At 35.8% G+C, this 25,314-nt stretch overlaps 2 protein-coding genes across 2 annotated transcripts in view; one reads left to right on the top strand and one right to left on the bottom strand.

Moving 5' to 3' along the window:
- Window positions 1-25,314, bottom strand: part of CEP152 (centrosomal protein 152) — a 77,151-nt gene that overhangs the window by 32,677 nt on the left and 19,160 nt on the right. The window contains exons 7-13 of the mRNA XM_017544039.2: window positions 24,524-24,620; window positions 22,909-23,108; window positions 20,748-20,948; window positions 15,884-16,031; window positions 13,864-13,955; window positions 12,896-13,059; window positions 1,194-1,398 (exon numbers count right to left, since the gene is read on the bottom strand). Coding sequence (XP_017399528.1) covers window positions 1,194-1,398; window positions 12,896-13,059; window positions 13,864-13,955; window positions 15,884-16,031; window positions 20,748-20,948; window positions 22,909-23,108; window positions 24,524-24,620 — 1,107 coding nt within the window. The remainder of the gene's footprint in view (window positions 1-1,193; window positions 1,399-12,895; window positions 13,060-13,863; window positions 13,956-15,883; window positions 16,032-20,747; window positions 20,949-22,908; window positions 23,109-24,523; window positions 24,621-25,314) is intronic.
- LOC108315619 (elongin-C-like) lies at window positions 1,748-2,396 on the top strand. Its single transcript, XM_037744405.1, has one exon. The coding sequence runs from the start codon at window positions 1,826-1,828 to the stop codon at window positions 2,162-2,164; it is 339 nt and encodes a 112-aa protein (XP_037600333.1). The 5' UTR covers window positions 1,748-1,825; the 3' UTR covers window positions 2,165-2,396.

Below are 25,314 nucleotides of genomic sequence, written 5' to 3'. Positions count from 1 at the left end.
AGAATGACTTTTGTTATAAGAACATGGGCCAGGAAAATATCATAGACAAAATGCTAAAGGATTTCTATGGGGGATTTATTTTAACTAGAATTTACAGCACTGTTGGTGAAAGCCAATCTTAAAGAAATGCAGACACCTTGTTACAGAGAATACTTCTTTTAATTTATGGTAAAGGAATTTTACCTAATTGGTCTCTCATTTACTAGGTGCCAAGAGTAACCAGAAAAAACATAAAGATGCTTTTCAACTTACAATGGGTTTATCTCCTAATAAACCCATTGTAAGTATTATTATACTTATAATAGGCTTATAAGGAGATAAACAATGGGTTTATCTCCTAATAAATCAAAGATTATCATCTTTGCCATGTCTCCATATACAAGATATACCCATTGTTTTTCTCCTAATAAACCCATTATAAGTTGAAAATATCATTAAGTCAAAAATACATTTAATGTATCTAACCTATTAAAATCATAGCTTAGCCTGGCCTAACTTAAACATGCTCAGAACACTTATAGTAGCCTACAGTTGGGTAATATCATCTAATGCAAAGCTTCTTTTACAATAAACTGTTGAATATCTCATGGAATTTATTGAACACTGTACTGAAAGTGAAAAACAACTGTTTTACAGGTATTCGAAGTATGGTTGCTACTGAATGCATATAATGTTCCCACCACTGTAAAGTCTAAAAATTGTAAGTCAAACCAACCCAAGTCAGGGACTGTGAGTATCCCTTTACACGGCATTTCCTTTTTTAAACTTTCCTTCCAAAAATGTCAAATAATACCCTGAAAGTCAAAGGCTTATTAATTTTAAAAAGTGTAAAAGGGTTGGATATGATGGTTCACACCTGTAATCCAACACCTTGAGAGGTTAAGGTAGGAGGATTGCTTGAGCCCAGGAGTTTGAGACCAGCCTGTCTCTACAAAAGCACTGTGGGACCCTGTCTCTATAAAAAATTTAAAAATTAGCCAGGCATACCGCCATGTGCCTGTGGTCCCAGCTACTCAGGAGGCTGAGGTGGGAGCATCGCTTTAGCCTGGGAGATTGAGGCTGCAGGGAGCCATGTTTCCACCACTGCCCTCTAGCCTGGGAGAGCCCTGTCTCAAAAAAAAATAAAAAAGCATAAAAGTTCTCTTTATTGAGTCTTTTAAAAGTGGCCTCTTAACTCTACAGGCTTTACAAACCTCAGCCTCGATGCTTTTTTCATCCTTCTTCACTTGTTGGAGATCTTCAATTTTCTTCTGACAGTCTTTGAGATCATTTTGTAACTGAGTCACCAGACGACGCTTCATTGAGTTGCTACCCAGCAAACGCTGTACTTCTGCCTTTAACTTCAGAATGAACTCATCTTTTGAAAGCTCTTCATTTGGGTATTCTTGTTGCACAATGCTAACGGAGAAATTGTGATTTTTAAGATTAAATCAAGTAATAAAGATGGTTATCCCTCAAAAGCACTGACCACAGTGGTGAACATGTTTCTCACCTATAGAATTATATACGAGTATTTCAAAACAATTTTAAATGTTATCATACACAAGGATTATCACCTTTGCCATGTCTCCATACACAGAAATACATTTATTCATAGGAAGAACCTTCTCAAGCTTAGTCCTCCTGTCTCATGGTAAGTAGCCTAGAAATGTGAACTTTGACTTAATTTACATTTGTGTTCTTGGAAAAGTGCATGCTGTATATACATGCCCTTTATGACTATAAAGAAACAACATGAGAGTAGCGACACACTCTGCGTCCTCGCTTCACCAGGAAACTGCTAAAGTTCCTGGGGAAGCAAAGTAGAATTTTTCATAAGAACAAAATGGATGGAGAGGAGAAAACCTATGGTGGCTGTGAAGGACCCGATGCCATGTATGTCAAATTGATATCATCTGATGGCCATGAATTTATTGTAAAAAGAGAACATGCATTAACATCAGGCACAATAAAAGCCATGTTGAGTGGCCCAGGTCAATTTGCTGAGAACGAATCCAATGAGGTCAATTTTAGAGAGATACCTTCACATGTGCTATCAAAAGTATGCATGTATTTTATGTACAAGGTTCGCTACACTAACAGCTCCACTGAGATTCCTGAATTCCCAATTGCACCTGAAATTGCACTAGAACTGCTGATGGCTGCGAACTTCCTAGATTGTTAAATAAAGTAAATTATAATAAACTGTTAACTCTTTTCAGTATTTAATACCTGTAGATCAGTTAGTAATTTTTTCTTATATAGCATGTTGCCTGTATGCAGTTGAACTGTATAAAGTTCAGTGCAAAGCCGATTATCTTCTGTTTTTTGCATAGCAATCAAAGTTGGAATTCGTTTGCTACATCAACAAATTAAGGACATTTTCACAAACTGAGAAATAAACAAATATGCCAATTAAAAAAAAAAAAAAAAGAAACAACATGAATATTAAGGAAGAAAAGAATATGAAACACTAGCCATCTTAACCAACAATTTCGGTTATTTTTCTCAACTTACTAAAACACAAGTCTGGGTGAATATCTGAGTAACTAGAAAAACACAAAAATAAAACCATGCTAATTTAAACCCAATTATAGTTTCATTAAATTTAAAGATTGGGATGAGATTATCTGCTTCCTTGACCTAATGAATTAATAAGACTAGCTTTATCTGCCTCCTTAAAAAACTAGCAAACCAAATAAAGTAGATAAAATAATAGTATTCAATCACTGGACAATAGGCAGCACAGGACAGTGATTCCCAAGAAAAGGAAAACAAATGAGGTGAGCTCTAAGATTACCCGAGCTTTCTGCCTGGAGAGTGTCCAGGCCATAGCACAGAGAGATGAAACCCAGAGTCCACTTATCTCACTGAGTTGCAGAGAAAGAATTCAGTCTGGGGAGGTCAGGGTGGCTAGAATATGAAGGGGAGAAATATGGAGGAAAAAGCAGCTGCACAGAAAAAGAGCTCTGGAGATCTGTATGTGTATGTGTGGCTAGGGAAAGAACACAGGAAATGAATAAGGTTAGGAATATGCTGTGTTTCAATAAGCCATAATGCAAAGACCTCCTAATTTACAGGGCATCAAATACTACCTTCGTAGTGGGGCTAAATTAGCCCCAGATTAAAGCCTTTTCTAAATGTGATCTATTAAAGCCTATAAAGAAAGCCTTGAAAGGATCTAACTGATTCCAAGTAACTTGTGTGTCACAGAAAAAAAGTACAACATATTTTTAAAAATACAATAATATCCAGCATCCAAAACAAAATTCACAATGTCTAGCATTCAATCAAAATTTATCAGGCATACAAAGAAGTAGGAAAAAAAATATAAACCATACCAAGAGAAAAGCCAATCAATAGAAACTAACCCATCAATGACACAGACAATAGAATTAATATATGTCACATGAACTAGAAGGTTAAGGAAGATACAAACATGAGGAGAAAAATGGAAGATATAGAAAATACCCAAATTAAACTTACAGAAAAAATAATATCTGAAATGTAAAGTATACTGGATGAGATTAACAGCATATTTAAAACTGCAGAAGAAAAGATTAGTGAACATCTAGATCTAGCAATAAAGCTATAAAGTTAAAAACAAAGAGAAAAAAAAGACTGAAACAGAAATACACAGAACATATTACATTTTCCAACATGTGTAACTGAAGTCCCAGAAGAGGAGAAGATTGAAAACATATTTGAAAAAATGGCCAAATTTTTCCTAATTTGATGAGAATGAAAACCCCACAAAACCCAGAAGTTTGGTGAATCTCAAACAGAAGAAACACAAAGGAAACCAGCATACATCACACCAATGTCAGACTGCTGAAGCCCAGTGATAAAAACAGAGTGTATGAAGACTCCTGGAGAGAAGAGAACCAGAGAAATTAATCCTGAATTCTGTGTATAAATTTGTAAAAGCCTCACTCTAAGCCCTGAACTATGCATGTACAGGACAACCCTCCAACCAGCATATCAAATATTTGAAAAACTTAACTGAAATTTAAACCACATATTGAAGTCTCACAATGACTAACCCCTGAGGGGTGCATACACAGGTTAGATTCAAATCAATGTGGCAAAGGCTTGGAGAATGCAGCTGAGCTTTAAAACAGCCATACAGATTCACAATGTCTAGTATACACTCTAAAATTACTTGACTTGCAACAAACCAGAAAAATGTGACCAATTCTTAAAAGAAAAGATAATCAACAAATGGTCCAAATGCTGGAACTATCACAAAAAGAGTTTTAAAAGTTTAAAGTAGCTATTATATCTGTTTTATTAAGTAAAGAAAAAGATACTTGGAGTGAAAAAACAAGAATTCTCAGCAGAGAAATAAAAATGATACAAGAACAAAATAGAAATGTTATTAAACAAAAAAAGTTGAAAAACAAAACACACACACACACATACACACACACACACACCCCTTCACTAGATAGGCTCAGTAGAGATGACCAAAAAAAAAAGTAAACTTGAAATTAGTCCAGTAGCAATTATCCAAAATAAAAAGGGAAAAACTATAGAAAAAAATGAATAGAGGCTCAGGAAACTGTAGTATAATATCAAAAAACATACATGTAACTGGAGACCCAAAAGGAGAGAACAAAGACACAGGGACGGAAAAGATATTTAAGGAAATTAATGGCTGACATTTTCACAAACTTAGTAAAAGACATAATAAATTTACATATTCAAGAAACTCAGACAACCCCAAGTGAGATAAACTAAAAGAAAAACACACCTAAACATATCATAATCAAAGTTTCAAAAACTAAATATAAAGAAAATAATTCTTAAAACAGCAAGAGAAAAAAACTATACATTACCGACAGGAACAATACAAATAACAATGAATTGATTCTCAGACATTGAGTCGAGAGAGAATGGACCAATGTAGCTTTAATGTGCTGTAACAGAACAATTAGTCAAGAATTGTATAATCAAATATAAGTATATTTTCATAAAAGGAAACAGACTCTGTCAGCGGCGGACATGCTTAAGAAGAAATGGTAAAGAAAATTATTCGAGATAATGGGAAATTATGTCCAGTGTAGGGAAATCTCTATAGTGAAAACATTATCCAGCCTAACATTGTGGCATGTGCCTGTAGTCCCAGCTACTCAGGAGGCTGTTGCAGGGGGACCACTTGAGCCTAGGAGTTCAAGGACATAGTGTTCTATGATCTTGCCTGTGAACATTTACTGTACTCCAGCTGGAAGAACACAGCAAGATACTGTTTTCAGAAAGAAAAAAAAAATCAGCATTGCAACAGCAATTATCTAAAATAAAAATAAAAACATTTTCTAAAAATTACTTTTAAAAAATCACAAAACTTTACAAGAATAATTAAAGACCTAAATAAATGGAGAGCATACATATGGAGAAATTGGAAAGCTCAATTTATTAAGGGAGCATTCATGTCAGTGCTCCCTAAATTGGCCAATAGATTTAAGTAAACTTTCATCAGACATTTTAGTGGAAATTGACGGGCTAATTGTAAAATTTAGTTTGCAATGCAAAGGACTTAGTATAGCCATAACAGGTTTGAAAACAATAAAGTTGAAGGATAACTTGGGATAGTTATGCAATCCTTTCCAAGACTTACTATAAAGCTATAGTATCGAGATTGCTTAGTACTAGCAAAAAAAAATTTTTTTTAAATCAACAGAACAGAATGGAGAGTACAGAAATAGGCCCACATATGTATGGTCAATTAATTAATTATTAACAAAAATATGAAGGCAATTCAACATGGAAAGAAAAAATTTTCTGACAAATGGTGTTAGAGCAACTGGATATGGGTATTGAAAAGAATGAACATCAATCCTTAGCTCATGTCATACTAAGAAACTAACTGAACATAATAAGACAATTAAAAAAAAAATGGGCAAAGCATTTCAGCACAACACTTGACCAATATATCCAAATGGTAACTAAGCATATCAGAGAAAAAAGAAAAAGCAAAGTGCATCAATAGATGTTTAACATCACCAGTAATTATGTAAAGACAAATTAAAATCACAATGAGATATCACTACACACAAACTAGAAGTGCACAATTTAAAAAGATTGACACTAATTACCACACTTAAACAATGATGTGGAACAATTTGAACTTTTATACATTGCTGCTGAGACTGCAATAGTAGTCACTTTGAAAAAGAGCATGTATACTACTGGTATCTAAATACTGCTCCTCTAACGTAACTATTAAGAGAAAGTATCTTACAGCATAAGTGGAAAGGGAGAGGTAAAATCTCCATTAGCAGATAATATAATTATATCTTTAAAAAAACCCAAAAATATAATGGAAAAACTATTACAAACAATGTAAGAATTAGGAAGACAACAGGTTATAACATAAAATACAGAAATCTACACAAATGATACCCAGTTAGAACAATGGAAAAGAATGTCCCATTTACTTTACAAAAATTAAATATGTAAGCATCAATTTTATAAGAATTGCACAAAACCTGGCCGGGCATGGAGGGCCACACCTGTAATCCCAACACTTTGGGTGGCCAAGTCAGGTGGATCACTTGAGGTAAGGAGTTCGAGACCAGGCTGGCCAACATGGCAAAACCCCAAAAACTAGCCAGGCATGGTGGCCTGTGCCTGCAGTCCCATCTACTTGGGAGGCTGAGACACAAGAATTGTTTGAATGTGGGAGGGAGAGGTTGCAGTGAGCCAAGACTATATCACTGCACTCCAGCCTGGGCAAGAGAGTGAGACTCTGTCTCAAAAAAAAAAGCACAAAAATTAAAATATGAAAAATTCCAAAACACTCTTGAAAGACACAAAATAGTTTAAGCAAATGCAAAGATATGCTATATTCTTGGATAAGAAAATTCAACACCATAAAAATGTCAATTGTCCCTATGGAAATGTATATATTTAATGTGATCCTAATAAAAATATTATTGAAAATTTTTCCTGGAACAGAAAAAGTTGATCATGAAATCCATTTGGAAATGTAAACATAAATAAGCTAGAATAATCAGGAAAACCCTAACAAGAACAGTAATTCCATACAGATATACAATGAAAATATAAGCCAAAGCTTCCAGCAAAAGACTAATATCCAGAATCTAGCAGTAACTCAAACAAATTAGCAAGAGAAAAACAATCCCACCAAAAGTGGGCACATGACACAAATAGACTTTTCTCAAAAGAAGATACACAAATGGCCAAGAAACATATGCAAAGATGTTTAAATCATTAGCCATCAAATCAAAACCACATCATTGGCAAGTCAAAACCACAATGAGATACCATTTCATCCGTTAGGAGAGGCATAATTTTTTTTAAGATGAAATGTAAGTATTGGTGAGGATATAAAAAAAATTTGAACTGTTACACATTCCTGATGAGAATGTAAAATGGTGAGGACATTCTGGGAAAGAGTTTAATGGTTTCTCAAAATGATAAGCAGAATTACCATACGACCCAGGAATTCTACTTCTATAGACAGGAGTAGGAAAAATATATATATAGATATGACAGGTATATTTCTCTAACAGGTGTCCACACAAAAATTCATATGTTCACAGCAGCATTATTCATAACAGCCAAAAAGCAGAAACAATCCAAATAAATATCCATCAACTGAAAAATGGATAAACAAAATGTGGTATATCCATACAAAGGAATATTACTTGGCTAAGATGGAATAAAGTACTGATACGTGCTACAACATGCATGATCACTGTAAACATTATGTTAAGTGAAAGAAGCCAATCACAGATGATCATATATGATTCTATTTATGTGAAAGGCACAGAGCAGTCAAAACCATAATACAGGACGTAGATTAGTTGTCTGGAGCTGTGGAGGCAGGAAGAGGTACTGGGAATGACTGGTAATAGGCATGGAGTTTGTTTTGGGGGATGTTGAAATTCTCTCAAATTAGGTGTGGTGATAAGTCCACAGTTCTGTGAATATACTGAAAACCACTTTAAGTGGGTGGCTTTTATGGTATGTGAAATAATATCTCAATAAAACCATTTTTAAAAAAAGAGAGACAGAAGAAAACACAAACACCTAATGTATGAGCTCCCTTTATATGAAGGCAAATCTAATAATCCGTAGTGCTTAGATGTGAATAATTGGGTATTAAAAGGCTAAGGAAAAAAGAAAAACAGAAAATGATTGCCCTAACAGATAAGATAGTAATAGCCTCAAGGTTACAATAGGAAAGAATATGTACAGCTCATGGCAATATTTATTTATTGACATGGGTGGTGGTTTCATGAAAATTCACTTTAAAATAATTTCTTAAGCTGTATACTTATGTTCATGCACTCTTCTTTATATGGTATATTTCACAATTTGAAAGATTTTAAAAGCAAAATAAAACTACAGAAAGCACCAGAGAAATATCTTATTTTTTAAATATCAAGAAACCGTAAAGGAAAACGGTGACAGATCTAACTATACAAAAATTATAAACAGGAAAAGTGATAACTGTCAATACTGGCTAGGTTATAGCGACATAGGGACGGGCTCAGAACATGGGTAATAACGTAAACTTCAGGGCTCTTTAGTAGTATGCATCAAAATCCTAAATAAGTACACAGCCTTTAGCAAGAAAATTATTCTACATCTTTAGGAAATAATCGAAGATGTGAATAAAGACTTGACTACAAGGATATTAAAACAATGATACTGCATTATTTATAATAAAAATTTTTAAGTGTTTTAGTAACTAAACTGGTTCATCTATATATTCATTAAAATTTATGTAGAAAAATATTCATTGATATTCAAAGATTTCAGACTATACTAGTAAAATGACATCATAAAGAAGTATTATCAATATTATTTTATTTTTTAGAAACATACAAAATAGATGATGTGGAAGTTTTATACTGAAATATTATAGTGGTTTTCTTCATGGCATGTAAGGTGAGATTGGTGATTTCTATTTTCTTCTTTTTTAGTCTGTATTTTCTAATTTTTTCATAAATGGAGGATGAGGTTACTTTTGAAAAGAAATAAACAATTGACAGCATCTACCCTCAAGATGATGTGATGAAGGTTTCTGTGGTCTTCCACCACAAAACCCATGAGAAAAACATCATATTCCAATAGAGAGTCTTCCTACAAAATACTTAACCAATATTCCTTACAACTGTCAAGGTCATCAAAACAAAGTTAAGAGAAATCTAAAGGAAGCATGACTCCTAAATGTAACGTGGTAGCCTGGATAGGATCCCAGAACAGAAAAAGTATGTTAAATAAAAACTAAAGACATGTAAATAAACCCTGGATGTTAATTAATAATAATAATATTGGCTCATTGATTGTAACAAATGAACTATATTAATGTAAGATATTAGTAGTGGAAAATGGGTGCAGTATATCATATATACAAACTCTATAATAAACATTTTTCTGTAAATTAAAACTTCTAAAAATATTTTTTAAAAATACTTTATTAGAAACAAAAATAATAGCACGAGTTAAAATGTTTACTGTTCTTCAGTTTTGAATCATTAAAAATAAAATCTTAGAAATATATATGTGTGTGTGTGTGTGTGTGTGTGTGTGTGTGTGTGTGTGTGTGGAGAAAATGAATAAACTATTATATAAACTCCTATGTTATAAAAGGAGCTTTTTGCAATACATTATGCAACTTTTGTATATGTAATATACATTGTGTAGTCTGTCTGTATATATATCATTTAAACCACTTCTATTTCCATTAAGTAGAAAATATAAATAAGAAATAGAAATATAATTATATAAGAAATACAAAATATTTTACAACAGAACTTCCTGTGTTATAAGACATGGTGAACTAACCTTAAGCAGAATGATTATTTTGCTCAGTTAACAAATTATGCATCCCCAACTTCTTTTCTTACTGAATGCTGACCACTGAAATAGCACATCCTGTACTCCTAAAGGGAGCCAAGTCAGACAGAGGGAGAAAGTGCTTGCTAAAATAATTTTCTCTTCTTTCCTCACAGAGGAAAATAAATCAGTGGTGGTGACCAATCCTGAAAAAGGCTCACTACTGAGCCCTATGGAAGTCAGTTCTCCTAAATCCAAATAAACTGTAGTCCCTTATGAAGCCTGCTGAGAAGACCAAAGGGAAAAGGCATTCCACTTGTTAAATGTTTATTATTTAAGCTTAGCAGCCAACTACAATAAGGGAGAGAGGAAGCTGTCTGCAAGCTGCATGCAGATTTAGCTACTCAAATTCCATGAATGTAAAATAGAACATTGAGGCTAAACCCTTAAAATTTACTAGGCAGTAGCTTGAGGGAGGAGGTAGTTAGTAATAAAAGCTTGTAGCCACCAATATTTGGGTCAGTGATTTGAAAGCAGCTCAAGTCAACAAAGAACTAAAATTCCCAACACAGGAAAATGATTGCTTCCTTTTATTCTAGGAAACACAGTAGACCAGAGGAAATCTCATCTCTCCTTTATCTCCTGTAAATTTGATCTGAGTATAACTGCTTTTAGTTTTCCACGAAAGCAAACTATCATCTATTAAACTGCTGGTGGGTGGGATGACTACAAGCAAAATTTTTCTTTGCTTATCTTGTGCTTCATTGGATGTCTTTTTGCTGAGTGCAAAGACTAATCACACTATGCTTTATTCTTCACTTTCCCACTGAATGTGTCCATCATTCCTTTTACTATAATAATGATGTGTTGTCTCAGGTTTATTATCTATAGGAATGTGCTTTAAGATGAGTACAGGATTTTGGCTATGAGCACTAATACAAAGTGCAAATGTAGCAGAATATATTTTAATATACATCGTGAAGAAGTAACTATTTGAAAAGATAAATATACATAATGTATTACTTATCCAATTCTCAGACCAATTATAGCACAAAATAAAACTAGTAACAAATTAGAGAAAAATATTTTTTGGCATGAACTACATCTTTAATCCTCAAAAATAAAAGACATGAAGAATGAAGTTTAAGGCAAAAAGGTTTGACTGACATGTAAATATGAACAGACAACTGAGCCTTTCTCAGGAGTATAGTACTTGGGCTCAAATACTGCTTCTGCTACTAATTGTCTGCCTTAATGAGTAAAGGAGTTCACTCTGGTTTTTCCACCTCTCACATGATAATATTGGATTTGATGTTTTTGACAAGGTTGAGGATCAAGAACATTTTACAAAGTATGTGTGGAATTAATGTAAAATTCACGTGACTTATAAAATCTGATCAATGATATATATTAATCAACCATCTACTGAATAATAATAGTAACAGCTATCATTTTTCAACTACCTAATATATGTTAGAACATGTTACATGAGGCACTTTATATTCATTATTTTAATCCTCAGTTTAACCACCAAGGGATACTAAGTCTGATAAGAAAAGAGGCTCAGAAAAGCTAAGAAATTTGTCTAAGCTTATAATGCTAGTAATAAAATGGCAAATTATTCAAAACAGTTTGGATCTAAAGCCCATGCTCTTTCCACTAACCCCTTATAATTAATCTGGCATTAGCAGGGAATGAGGCATTCACAGCAGTGAATTTTCTAGATGACTATATTAACTTTAACATTTTATACAAATATGTCTGAAAAAGATACAATGCACTTCCTTTTTTGCTTTAATTTACTAACCATATTGGAAGCCTTTGTTTGACAACTTGGGATCATAACTGTGGACATTCTAATGCGGCTCAAACATATGGAAATGTGTAAAGCTATTTGCTGTGATGCTTAGCAACTCCAGCCTGGTAGGTTTCCATAGTTCTCTCCTTGCTAAAGATGAGCTGCCTTGCTGAAGCACGGATGGTGTCTTTCCCAACCCTTGCCCTAGCCCTCTGCGGTCAATTAGAAAATCAGACAATTCATGGGGTACAAATAAATCTAAGTCAATATGGTCCTGGGATAAGAACATGACGGTGGCCCCTACTAAATACATCATATAATCTAGTTCTGATATTTTCTTCTTTGCTTCCCTCTAGATAGTAGAGCTGTGATTTGCACGGTGAGTCCCTGAAGACAGACCTCCAGATAAATGGAGCCTTAGTAAACTAAAATAATATCTTCTTTCACAGTATCACCTGATCACTTTATATTTCAATTTACTGAATCCTCCTTAAAATGGGATCACAGTCTCAAAATACATAACTTCTAAAACTTACTGTAAAGCAAACTTTTCAGGACATTTATATATTTGTAGTTAGTTGTGTAATACCTGAAATAAAACATGTATTAAACACTTCAGGAAACTATAATTCAATAATGATGGCAAACTCAGTCTTAAACTATAAACAAAATTGTGGTGGTAAAGGCCAAACGCATCCGAAAATCTTTCCTTAGCCTAAATACAATGTCTTCCAAACACCATATATCTCTTCCCTAACCAAAACCAGTAAAGGAAATATATAAATCCCACTTCTATACAACAAACATAACATTGATTGCATAGCACTTAGTTATTTCCCAGAATATTTCCTTCTCCCTGACCAGAAAACATGTAAGCTCCCTGTGGGAAGGACAGTTCCTATTTCATCTTTTGTACTCTACTCCCTGAGCCTTAGATAGCACTTCCACTTAGCAAGTGCTTCTAAAGTTCTTTTGGTGTTTAATTCTCCTTCTACCACCACTACTACTCCCTCCCCAGTCAGACCCTGGCAGAAGTGATAAAACACTTTCTTCTATGAGATTGCTAAAATATCTATATTAAGCAGTAGTCTAAAAAACAGAATCTCTACTTTAAAAGTAAGGTCATAGGGTCTTAGGACACATTAATGTTTATTTTTCATATACCATTGATAAATGCAAGGTATCTGCATTCAATATATGGTATTAACTTATAAAAATAATATGCCCTCACCTTAAAACAGATACCATGCATCATCAGTAATATTAATGTTGGTTCTTTCATAGTAAATTAAAATATTTTTTCCATACCTGTTAACTTTGGATTTTTTCCAGTTGACCTTTTTAATACCCAAATTCACATATGATTCGGTGAGTTCTATATTTAATTCTCCTTCTGAGTCACTTGGATGTATTCCTAGTTTTGCAGCAGACTCATAGAGAGAAATTTCATCTTTTAGTTCCGTTAATTCTTCCTACAATACAAAATTATTAAAATTAATTTTCATTATTTTCCTATATGAAAAAATCAGCCATTCTATCTATACTTCAAAATTTGTTTTAATGATCCATAGAAGGCAAAAAAAAAAAAAAAAACTTCTTCAAATATATTAGTAGTGTACATTATACTTTATAAAGGCCAGCACATATCAGGTTTTCAAGTAAAACCTGAATGAATAAATGAAAGAAAAAACAAACATAAGCATTTTCTCACACACCTCTGTCTCTTAGATTTTGTCCTCCAAGGAAAGTGGTATTTTCTTGGGCTGAAGTGCTGATGGCGGCACTTTCTGGCTTACTAGAGTACAGGACAAAGTATGCTGGTTTGCCAAGAATGTGTTGTAGTTTAGCCTGCCAGTGGTGAAAAGGCAAAATACCTCTTTTGGTGGAGGTAATAATGGAACTCTTCTCCAATATTTTCCTCCCCCTCCAGTGGAAAATGTAAGAGTACTCAAGGAGGATATGAAAGAACTGCAGCAAATTCAACTTTCCTCACCCCCATAAATGAACTGATCTCTGGGATACACCCAAAGATGAAAAGACATGCCACTTGAAGGAGGTGGCAGGCAGACTGGCAGGAAGGGCATGGCCTCGGTTCTGCAATTAGACCTGGGCTTGACTTGCCAGCTGCATGAAGGAGATGGTGAACAACTCCCACTGGCTGGTTTGAAAGTGGTCCAACTACCTCTATTATACAGAGAAACTCAGGATTCAAAAGGTGATGTAACTATTGCCTAACTCAGATACCCATAGAATCTCTTCCAAGTGGCAACACTCACTTGTAAAGCCTTGTTCATGTTTTCACCCATAGCATGTGCCTTCTGTGCTTGCTGCAGCTGGAATTGCAGCTGAGCCGCCTCTTGTACTGACCCTGTAGAGGAAAGAACCATAGGATACACTGAAAAACTGTAAGGGGACAGAGTACTTAAGATCTACAGAAGACTTGAATCCACTAAGGCTCTGCTTCATTACCACTGTCTCTTTAGAAGCACACACAGAACCCGTGGGACCCAGAAGGCATACGTCTGAGCCAGACATTTCCAAGATTTACTATGACATCCCATATGACCTTGGGCAGTTCAAGGCATGGGCTACCTTGACCTTTTTATGAATCAAATCAGCCACATCTACAGACCTTAACATTCCAGAAGTGCTTTAAGAGGAGTATAACACTCCAACTCATGGAAAGACAAATAAAAAAATTCTTTGGAACCCATTTCTACCCTGCAATAAGAAAACTACACCATGCTGCCTTTAACTTCTTTCTAAATGCTTTTCTATCCAGCATCTCCACTTCCACGTGTAAATGAAGTATCTTAGGTTATAATTCTGAAACTTTAGAAACTTTAGTATTTTAAATATACTGGGCAAGGTGGTGGGGGCACTGTTCCCATTTTAAAAGGGACGTTATTAAGTTTCAAAGTGACCATCTGGGAAATGATTAAATGAAGCAATGATAGCATAAAGAAAATAATACTTTCAAAGCACTTAATGGCCAGGAAAAAGGCTCACCAAGGAATGCCAAGTGAAAACAAAGGCTACAAAACTAAACAGGGAAGGGGCCTTAATAAAGCATAATCCAAATTTTGCTCCCTACCAAGATGTATATACACATATATTTAGGCAGTCTTTGACTTTAGTACTTCAAATTTTTGAATAACCCACCCTTTCACATATTGTACCACCAGTCTAAATTACCTTTCATATCCCAAAGTGTGACTTTCATATACCAGTTAACGAATAACTGTTGATGTATTTTCACGATGTGAGCTACTCACCAGTAAACAGGGAAGTTTTGTCTATTTAGCAGTGTTTGTACAAACACGATCATTTTATTGCTCTTTGCTCTAATATTATTTTATAAAAATTAATAAGAAATAAAACAACTGCTAAAACTAAAATGATAGGAAGCGTATGTCTCAAACTTAGTACCACGGAGACCATATTAGAAATCTTAAATGTGACAAAAATGTAACTCTCTGGCCTCAACTGACTAGGTAAGTCACTATTCCATTATGAGGGAAACAATGTGAAAGAAGTTATACAAAGGATAGAGCTATATGATCAAATATTGGGCCTTAAAAAGCAAAATATAATGGAATTTTACAGTCATTTCTAGTTTTGGGGGATAGAAATTACCTTACAACATATTTTATTGTTCAAGTTTTGCATGTTCAGCTTTAGTATGTTTTCAGAAACGCATTACACAAAGAAGCAGGACATTGTCTATGTGTGTACATATCATTTGAAGGAAATACATTCAAACACTAACAATAATTATCTCAGTAGAATGACGGTTATTTTTATTTGGTACTTTATACTGGTCTCCCGCTTCCAAATTATTTAATAAAAACAAACTGGCCAGGTGCAGTGGCTCACGACTATAATCCCAGCACTTTGGGAGGCCGAGGCAGGTGGATAACAAGGTCAAGAGATCGAGACCATCCTGGTCAACATGGTGAAACCCCATATCTACTAAAATTACAAAAATTAGCTGGGCGCGATGATGCATGCCTGTAATCCCAGCTAATCGGGAAGCTGAGGCAGGAGAATGGCTTGAACCCAGGAGGCAGAGGTTTTAGTGAGCCGGGATTGCGCCACTGCACTCCAGCCTAGAGACAGAGGAAGACTCTGTCTCAAAAAAAAAAAGAAAGAAAAACAAAAACAAACTAAACCTTTATATATATATTTTAAGAAACGTATCACTAATTGTGTTTTCTGTCCCTTCTGGATTTTTACAATTCATGGATCCTACTATATTCTTTCTGTGGGGAGATAGTGGCCCTGCCAGACACCTACCAGACTGCAACAAATGGGCACACTGCTGTTGACTCTCCTCTAGACTTCTTGTCAACCTATTAATGATCTCAGTCTTTTCTAACTTGATTGCTTCTTGATTCCTTTCCAGTTGTTTCACATGATCTTTCAAATGAGAGCAAATGTCTTCCTAAATTGAAAAAAAAAGTTCAGCAAGTCATTTTCATGAAGGATTTTAATAAAGATTAAACTAAAAATTATGATACCTAATTGGATTTTATGTCAAATACAAGAGCATCACATGGCAGCATCACCTCTGCTACAAAGTTAAGTGCACAGAACTCGGAATCGAGAGCATAGGTCAGGCTTCAACTCTCCAGTTTGTTTCTTCTTTTGTAATTATGCTAATAACGGTTGAATTAAATGCTTTCTAAAGTCTCCTTCAACTCTATATTCACAAGACAATGTTATTCAGAAATTAGATTTTATTCAAGCCAAAGAAAATGTATTACTTTCCTATATGTATTTTATACTGTCAGTATAAGTCTGTGTGTGTGTGTGTGTGTGTGTGTGTGTGTGTATGTGTATTTATATGTATACACATACATATATATATATGTAGCTAGACTGCTTTGAATCATGCAATTTGTATCGCAAAACATTAAGGATATAGATAACCACATGAAAACTCACTGTATTCTAAGCAGCCAAAAGTTCATTCCATTAAGAGTAGCCAAAAATAATCTTTCCCTCTTCTGAACTTCTTTTAAACTTCATCTGTTTCTCTCTTGTCTTTCTCTACCTTTTACATGTCTTATTTCTCTTAATAGCCCCCTTGAAGTTGCTTCTGCAGTGCCTTAGACACCTCAAGTGCTAACAATAAACACTTGAAAAACAAATGACAAAGATAGGGTAAATGTGTATGTACATATGCATAACTATATATGATTACACAAAATATAGAGTGTGTATGCAATATACTCAAGTTTCTAACAAAAGAAAATGTGTTTGGGTATAATGAACCATGGGAGTCCTGAGTCCAGGTAGAACAAATACACTGTCGAAATCATCACCTCTCTTTCAAAAAAGGCTACACAGGCTGAATTCCAGGCAGATGGCAGAGCATGGGAGAGGCAGGGGAGTGTATTAGGTTAAATAATTAAAATTACACAAGAAAACCTGAAGAAAATAAGAAATAAGAATACTGAGAAAGGGCTTTGAAGTAGAGAAAAGCCCTTAGACTTCTGCTGCCTGATCTGTAGTATAACCTAAAGCCCAATAATACCTTCAGGATATAAACACAAGGTACATCCCATAAAAGCACAAACACAGAAGTTCCTTGATGCAAAGAGACTCTGAAGTGTCCTATTTTAACTTAAAAATTCATATGAATTTTGTATTCTATTTCATAATGAAGCTGTGTTTGCTTTAAACTTTTTCTACTAAATTTTCGAGCAAAATGAAGCTTCTGGAAACTGGTCCATGTTTATTCAGCACTGCAAACCTCCTGGCACACTGCTGCTAATTCCAGGCCAGCTTGAGAAACCTGGTTCTAAACTGCCAAAGTAACGTGGCAAACACAATGAATGAGCTCATATTAATGACAGCATGTCAGTAATCACAGCAAGAAGGGGTGGAGAGACAGCTAATATTTTATCCTGGAAAGGTCACAATTGTGTTTACAAGGGACTGGGAACTAGCAAACAAAGTTAAAGAAAAGGTGGACGTATATTTTAAAAAATTGTATGCCGGGCATGGTGGCTCATGCCTGTAATCCCGGCACTTTGGGAGGCTGAGGCGGGAGGATCACCTGAGGGCAAGAGTTTGAGAGCAGCCTGGTCAACATGGTAAAACCCCGTCTCTACTAAAAATACAAAAATTAGCAGGGCATGGTGGCATGCACCTGTAATCCCAGCTACTCAGGAGGCTGAGGCAGGAGAATTGCTTGAACCTGGGAGGCGGAGGTTGCAGCAAGCTGAGATTGGGCCACTGCACTCCAGCCTGGGCAGCACAGTGAGACCCGGTCTAAACAAAAAATTGTAAAGAAAAGACAGACTCTGCCAATAATTTGATTATATGTAACAATCAATTAAACCACGGTGTATCCTGTTGACAAGTTCAGGAAAACAGATTATACTCATAAACCTATAAAGTTTTAATACCAAAAATCAAAACAAGATGAGTAGCTCAATCTTTGCCATGATTAGCTTGAGTAGTTCAAGACTGACATGGGCAGACATTTTTCAAGACTGAGACAAGTGTAATGATAAAGATATGATAGCTGAACTGCAGCCTAGGCAACAGAGTGAGGCTACGTCTCAAAAAAAAAAAAAAAAGAGAGAGAGAGAGAGAGAGGGAGGGAGGGAGGGAGATGATAGAGATGACAGCTGAATCTGTGGGAGGAAAAAGAGCTGAACAAGGTTCTAATGCACAGGAAAATGAGGACTAGACCACACACAGAGAAGTCTGTGGGAGTCTCTAAGCCAACAGAAAGTGTTCCAAGTAGAGCCTTTAAATAGAACATTAAAGAAAAGGTAGAAGGTGATGACATAGAAAACAAAGTCTGGGACTTCACCAAAAGCTGAAGATTTCAAGGAGACAGAATGAAGAAAAGTAATATACCAGCAACAAGATAATCAGAGATCTTAACATGACACTTCTATGACTGGGAAGAGGTAAAAGTCACTTTGCTGGAGAGAGTCCAGGAGACAGTTTACTAGGAGAAAATTATGACATTGCAGGAACACTGTGAGCTCCAAGAAGCCCATTTCTTTCATCTTTTCTATCTCACTAAAAAAACTCAAGGGAAAATCAGCCCCATAAAATAGAACTGTTATAATATGTCGTGAATGCATATAATCTTTTCTACTCAGAAAAGCTGGTATCTTAAGAAAAACACTAATAATTTTACAATCCATATATTTCTCAAAATATACTAGGTTTAATCTCAAAATATACTAGTTTAAAAACAAAACAGATTTTGTTTTTAATTTTAGATTCAGAGGATATGTATGCAGGTGTGTAACATGGATATGTGGCATAATGCTGAGGTCTGGGCTTCTATTAGGCACTTTAGAATCACCACTTTGCAAAGCAGCTATGCAATTATATGCTGAGCCTAACATCAGCCATGCTCTGTTTAATAATAATGAAACAAAATAAAAATAAGCAAAGAATGCAACAGTGGGAAAAGATCTTAGCACCTTCAATTTATGGGTTCAGGAGTCTGAAGCTCACCCAGCACAGAATCAAGAATTTGTTCTGACTTTAGTCTTAGAGGTCTTCTATTGAAGGGGTTGGGGGAGTGGACAACAGAGAATGCAGTGGGCACACGGATAGAACACACTACAACTTCCTTCCAACCCATCCCTAATGAAACTGTGTTTAAGTCAACAGAGAATGGAGACCTCCAACCCAGTATGGAAAAGCCCCCAGGATCCACTCTTCTCTAGTCATCCAAGAAGGGCTACTGTCCACATCCAACTAACATTAATGCTAGCCTATGTTTGACCAAAATTAACTTAAAAATGAAATAAAAACTTTTGAAACTTATCTAAAATTCTATCTGTTTAAAATTCTATAAAGCAGGCTTTTCAATAATTTGATAAAGACTTCAACTTCCTTGTTTTTTTTTTTTTTTTTTAAACAGAGTCTCACTGCATTACCAAGGCTGCAGTGATGCAATCATGGCTCACTGCAGCCCCGACCTCCTGGGCTCAAGCAATCCTCCCACTTCAGCCTCCCAAGTAGCTGGGACTAGAGGTGCATGCTACCACACCTAGATAATTTTTAATTTTTTTGTAGAGACAAGGTTTCACTATTTTTCCCAGGATAGTCTCAAATTCCTGGGCTCAAGTGATCCACCTGCCTCAGTCTCCAAAAGAGCCGGGATTACAGGCATGAGCCACTGTACCTGGCCTTCATCTTTTCCTACTCCTATATATCCTCCATATTGATCAAATTTACAATGTTTTTTCTATATAAAGTACATAGTGAAATAGATCTAACAAAAACACATATGAATACATGTAAAAAATAAAATGATATACAAATAATTATTGCCAGTAATTCAATCTTAATATTTCTACCTAAAAGCATGGAAAAATTTAGAGGCAGCTATATGAGTCAGAAATAACCCAAATCAGCATGAATTTTAAGTGTGGTGAAATTTTCCATACCCCTTATTTTTCTTCTCCTCTTCCGTTAGGTTAAATCAATTTTGAAATTATGTTAAGAAAAATGCTTTCTGAAATTTTATTCACTTAAGTCATTACTTAGAGTTATGGAGCACAAGCAAACTTACCCCCTGACTCACATTTAGCTAACAATATTTTATTCCCCCTTGAGCAAAAATAATAAAAATTCACTGTGCAACATGCTCATGCTTCAAATCTCATTAAGTCTAGATCAGACTGTCTTCTTTATTTTATAAATTATACTGTCCTCAAAATTAACTCTTCTCCCAAGTATCATTTCTCAACAGATTGTATCAATAGGTGAATTACCAACTGCTGGGAGATCCAAGTAAGGCTTTCTAGTGGTTAAGCTCCCAAGAAAACCTCTCAGGTTCCAGCCAGCCTCTGGCACACTCATTTGTTTTGATCTGGATTTATTCTAGGACCATATAAACAATATGCACAAATAACTCTACAAATAAAAAACAAGTAATGTGAAAACTGAGAAAGTACTAATAATCATACAAGAAGTAGAGTCTCCAAAAGCATACCTTTAGGATGTATTCTCAGATTAAAATTTCACTGGCTTTTAAGTTTCACTCACATCACACGCAATCTAACATTTACTACACACATCCACGAATTCTATATGATGAACCATAAAATATCAGTTACAAAACATAACCAGCTTTACTTGTTGATAACAGTTGCTCATTTGAAATCATTCCAACCTGCTCTTTAAGTGTGGCAACTGTGGCATCCAAATTCTTTTGTAAGGACAATACTTGCTCTTCGTACTTCTTTGTGAGGCCCAGGACAATGCTCTCATGCTGTTCTCTAGCTCGTTGAAGTGATTCAGAATGATGCAGGTCCACCAGCTGCTGCTTCAAGCTTTCCAGAGCCATTTCAGTTGTTCTGGACTTCTTGATCATCTAGTAAATACACACAGGATATCCAAGTTTAAAATATCTGCAGAGTATTTTAACTCTGTGCTGTCTATAAACTTCTTTTGCTATAGACTAAAACTCAAGCATGTTTTAATGAGAGTAAAGAAGAAGTGGTCTCCACCCATCATGGCTCAAGCTCCTTAAAATGTCCCTAGCTGGGACCCTCCAGGCCCATAGTTGTTGGAAACAGTGTTCTCTGAGAAAAATTCATTTGGTAGTTACCTGCGGGGAGTGAAAGAGGATTTTGCGCAGCATGATGGATGTGACTTTAAGGCAAGGAATCTGCTGCTGCTGTGATGACCTCAGTGCTATTTGCATTGCTCTATGACCAAAGTGTGGGGTAACCCAAATTGTTAGGTCATAGAAAAATGACAACTGTTGCTTCAAAGACTGATGAAAACTGCCAATGGTCACTTACTAAAAACAAAGTTTTCAAAACTGTAACTGCCCGGCTGGTATTGTAGGCAAGATCATAGCCCCCTGAAATGCCTATGTCCTAATCCCCAAAACCTGTGAATAAGTTATATTACATGGGAAGGGAATATTAAGATTGTACATGGAATTAATATTGCTAATTAGATTGCCTTAGAATAAGGTGAATATCCTAGATGATCCAGGTGGGCCCAATGTAACCACAGGGTCCATAAATGAGGAAAACTAAGGCAGAAAAGTCAGAACAAGAGAGACTCAACCAGCCATTGCTGGCTTTGAAGACAGAATGGGTCACAAACCAAGGAACACAGGCAGCCTCTAGAAGTTGGAAAGAGTGAGAAAATGAATTCTCCCCTAAAGCTTCCAGACAGCTACATAGCCTTGCTGACACCCTGATTTTAGCCTACTGAGACCCATGTCAGACTTCTGACCTCCAGAACTGTGAAATAAATTTGTGTTGTTTTAAACCACTAAATTTGTGGTCATTTGTTACAGCAGCAATAGGAAACTAATACACTTGATGATTCTGCTGCTTTTTTTATGCTACACTATTATTTTATAAAGTAATTGCTAACATAAAAAGTTGACAAAGTTCTAAGTTTTAACTACATAAAAGCAATTTAACTTTTTAATCTGATAACGGTTTTCAAAAAGTTAAAAATAATCTACATTACATACAATAATGAAAATTTCAAAAGGGAGATATTCTTCATCCTATCCCAGACACTGCCCATTTATTCCAATATTGCTTTCATTACTAAGAGAGCCATCCATTAAACAACACGGATAATTTGAGCCAGGCAGGGTTCTAAACACTAAGGATATAATGACCACACATAGAATAAGTCTAAGCTTTTACTACTTTCTAGTGGGAAGAGACCATAAATAACAAGTAAACAAATGAGATCATTTCAGATAGTTAGAGAATAGAGTAACAGAACATGGCAAGATGAAGATGAGTTGGAAGACGGAGCTACGGGCTACCTCACATATAAAGTGAATGGAAAGTCCTCTGAAAAGGTGACTATTTTTAGCTATGACCTGAATGACGAAGAGGAGCCAGATGTAAGACAACACTGTTTAAACTCTTTCATTAAACTATCCTCAGACTTAGCTACAAGTCTCACCCAAAACCAAGCTCATTATTTCATAGTCGCTTTCAGTTTTAATCATGCCCCCAGGAAAAAAATCAATCAACCACCACCAGGCTTAGCTACCAATGACTTGTGACTATTTCCAAAAATCAAATGGCTATCTCATTAATCAAAGAATGTGAATGTGTCACCACTTTAAACTCAAGTCTAAAGAACAGTTCTCCAAATGGTTAAGAAGCAGGAAAAAAAGCTTCTCAGGATACCAATTCTGAAGGAAACTATTTCACTCAGGAAATTTAAGTTCTAATGCTTTGTCAATAACTTCAAAGTTCTTCTAAATTTAGTCCTGCCCTATAAAAAGTTTTGTTAAATAACTAAGCTTTTTAACTTTTTTACCATACATAAGTTAAAATAGGTACCTGTTCTTCATTGACTTTTAATGCTTGTATTTGAGTCTCCATTGCTTTGATTTGAGCTTCAAGCTGTATCTCTCTTTCTTTTCCATCCTGAAAGAGTTTCTGTGATTCTCGAAGGCTGAGAGTCAAACCATCCTTTTCATCTATGGTATTAAAAATATTTATATAAATGTTACTGTAGAGGGACCCCAATGTCACGATCGCTATCAGATATCACATCTGTATCATATATTAATGTTGTTGAATTAAATTTAATTCAGAAAAATTAACTTTAGTTGATTTAGGGAAAACCAAATAAAGAATTATTTATTTATTTATTTATTTATTTAGAGAGAGGGTCTCGCTCTGTCACCCAGGCTGGAGTGCAGTGGCACAATCTAGGCTCACTACAACCTCAGTCTCCCAAGTAGCTGGAATTACAGGCACCTACCACCACTCCCAGATAATTTTCATATTTTTAGTAAAGATGGGGTTTCACTATGTTGGCCAGGCTGATCTCGAACTCCTGACCTCAAGTGATCCACCCACCTTGGCCTCCCAAAGTCCTGGGATTAAAGGCGACCTTGCCCAGCCCCAAATAAAATAAATAATTTAAATTAAAAATGAAAAAAAAAAAAAAAAAACTAAATGATACCAAAAAATTTTTTTTTAGAGAAACTTCCTTTAAAAATATTGGCCGGGCGCGGTGGCTCACGCCTGTAATCCCAGCACTTTGGGAGGCCGAGGCGGGTGGATCACAAGGTCAAGAGATCGAGACCATCCTGGTCAACATGGTGAAACCCCGTCTCTACTAAAAATACAAAAAATTAGCTGGGCATGGTGGCGCGTGCCTGTAATCCCAGCTACTCAGGAGGCTGAGGCAGGAGAATTGCCTGAACCCAGGAGGCGGAGGTTGCGGTGAGCCGAGATCATGCCATTGCACTCCAGCCTGGGTAACAAGAGCGAAACTCCGTCCCAAAAAAAAAAAAAAAAAAAAAAAATATTATTAGGCTTGGGGCCATGGCTCACACCTGTAATCCCAGCACTTTGGGAGGCCAAGACAGGTGGATCATGAGGTCATGAGATTAAGACCATCCTGGCCATCAAGACGAAACCCCATCTCTACTAAAAATACAAAAATCAACTGGGTGTGGTAGCACACGCTTGTAGTCCCAGCCACTCGGGAGACTGAGGCAGGAGAATCACTTGAACCCAGGAGGTAGAGGTTGCAGAGTGCCAAGATCACACCATTGCACTCCAGCATGGGCAACAAAAACAAAAAAAATTATTGCATCCTTTTAAAACTCCTGCTAATTAGAGAAGTTATCTGAGGACCAATTATCCTACACATACTTGCACTAAACTGTTAAACTCACCTAATCTTAAATTCTTCCCACATACTTTGCTATAACAGCTCACAAGTTCTTCTCTCAAAATAAATTTTACGAACATTGCAGAAAGAGACATTTTCACCATCAATTACATTTGAAATGAGCTAGAGTTCAGTTACAAAATTATTCTGCAAATGAAAGTTCAATGTGGACCAAAACTACAGAAAGCACAGGAGTAAGCAATTATAATTGGAATCTGTATTTACTCTATGTGTTTATTCCAGATATGGCACTTCACAATCACTAACTCTTATTTGGATTAAAACATTTATGGTAATTTGTAGCCCCAGAAAACGTTACAGTGAAAACTAAGTACAAATCACTCTGAAAGTTGGAATACTTCATCTAGAGAAATGACATAAAAAATCAACAACTTTTTTTAAGACAGAATGCCATCAGTATAAATAGGTGCAGTGGCTCACACCTGGACTCACAGCATTTTGGGAGTTCAAGGCAGGTGGATCATCTGAGGTCAAGAATTCAAGACCAGCCTGGCCAACATGGCGAAATCCCCAGTCCCTACTAAAAATACAAAAATTAGCCGGTACGGTGGCAGGCGCTTGTAATCCCAGCTACTCAGGAGGCCAAGGCAGGGGAATCACTTGAACCCAGAAGGCAGAGGTTGCAGTGAGCTGAGGTCATGACATTGCACTCCAGCCTGGGTGACAGAGAGAGACTCCATCCCCAAAATAATAATAATGTTCAACGATTCTAAAAACCTAAGCGAGAACCTAAGAGAGAAACAGGAAAAAATGAGGACTCCAAAATAATGTGTCCTTTTTTTAAAAAAATAATTATAAGTTCTGAGGTACATTGGCATTATGTGCAGATTTATTACATAGGTACACACGTGCCTTGTGGTTTTTGTTGTTGTTGTTTTGAGACAGAGTCTCGCTCTTCACCCAGGCTGGAGTGCAGTGGTGCTTTCTCGGCTCACTGCAACCTCCACCTCCCTGGTTCAGGTAATGCTCCTTCTCCTGCCCCAGCCTCCTGAGTAGCTGGGATTACAGGCTCCTGCCAGCATGCCCGGCTAATTTTT

This window comes from Cebus imitator, unplaced genomic scaffold (genome assembly GCF_001604975.1).
Source record: "Cebus imitator isolate Cc_AM_T3 unplaced genomic scaffold, Cebus_imitator-1.0 Scaffold9, whole genome shotgun sequence".
NCBI classification, from domain to species: domain Eukaryota; kingdom Metazoa; phylum Chordata; class Mammalia; order Primates; family Cebidae; genus Cebus; species Cebus imitator.
Note: the sequence above shows the minus strand (reverse complement) of the source record. Positions and strands in the feature narration are given on the sequence as shown.

Bases quoted from the DNA above. Each gene is read 5' to 3' on its own strand.
- LOC108315619 (XM_037744405.1), top strand. From the start codon at position 1,826: ATGGATGGAGAGGAGAAAACCTATGGTGGCTGTGAAGGACCCGATGCC.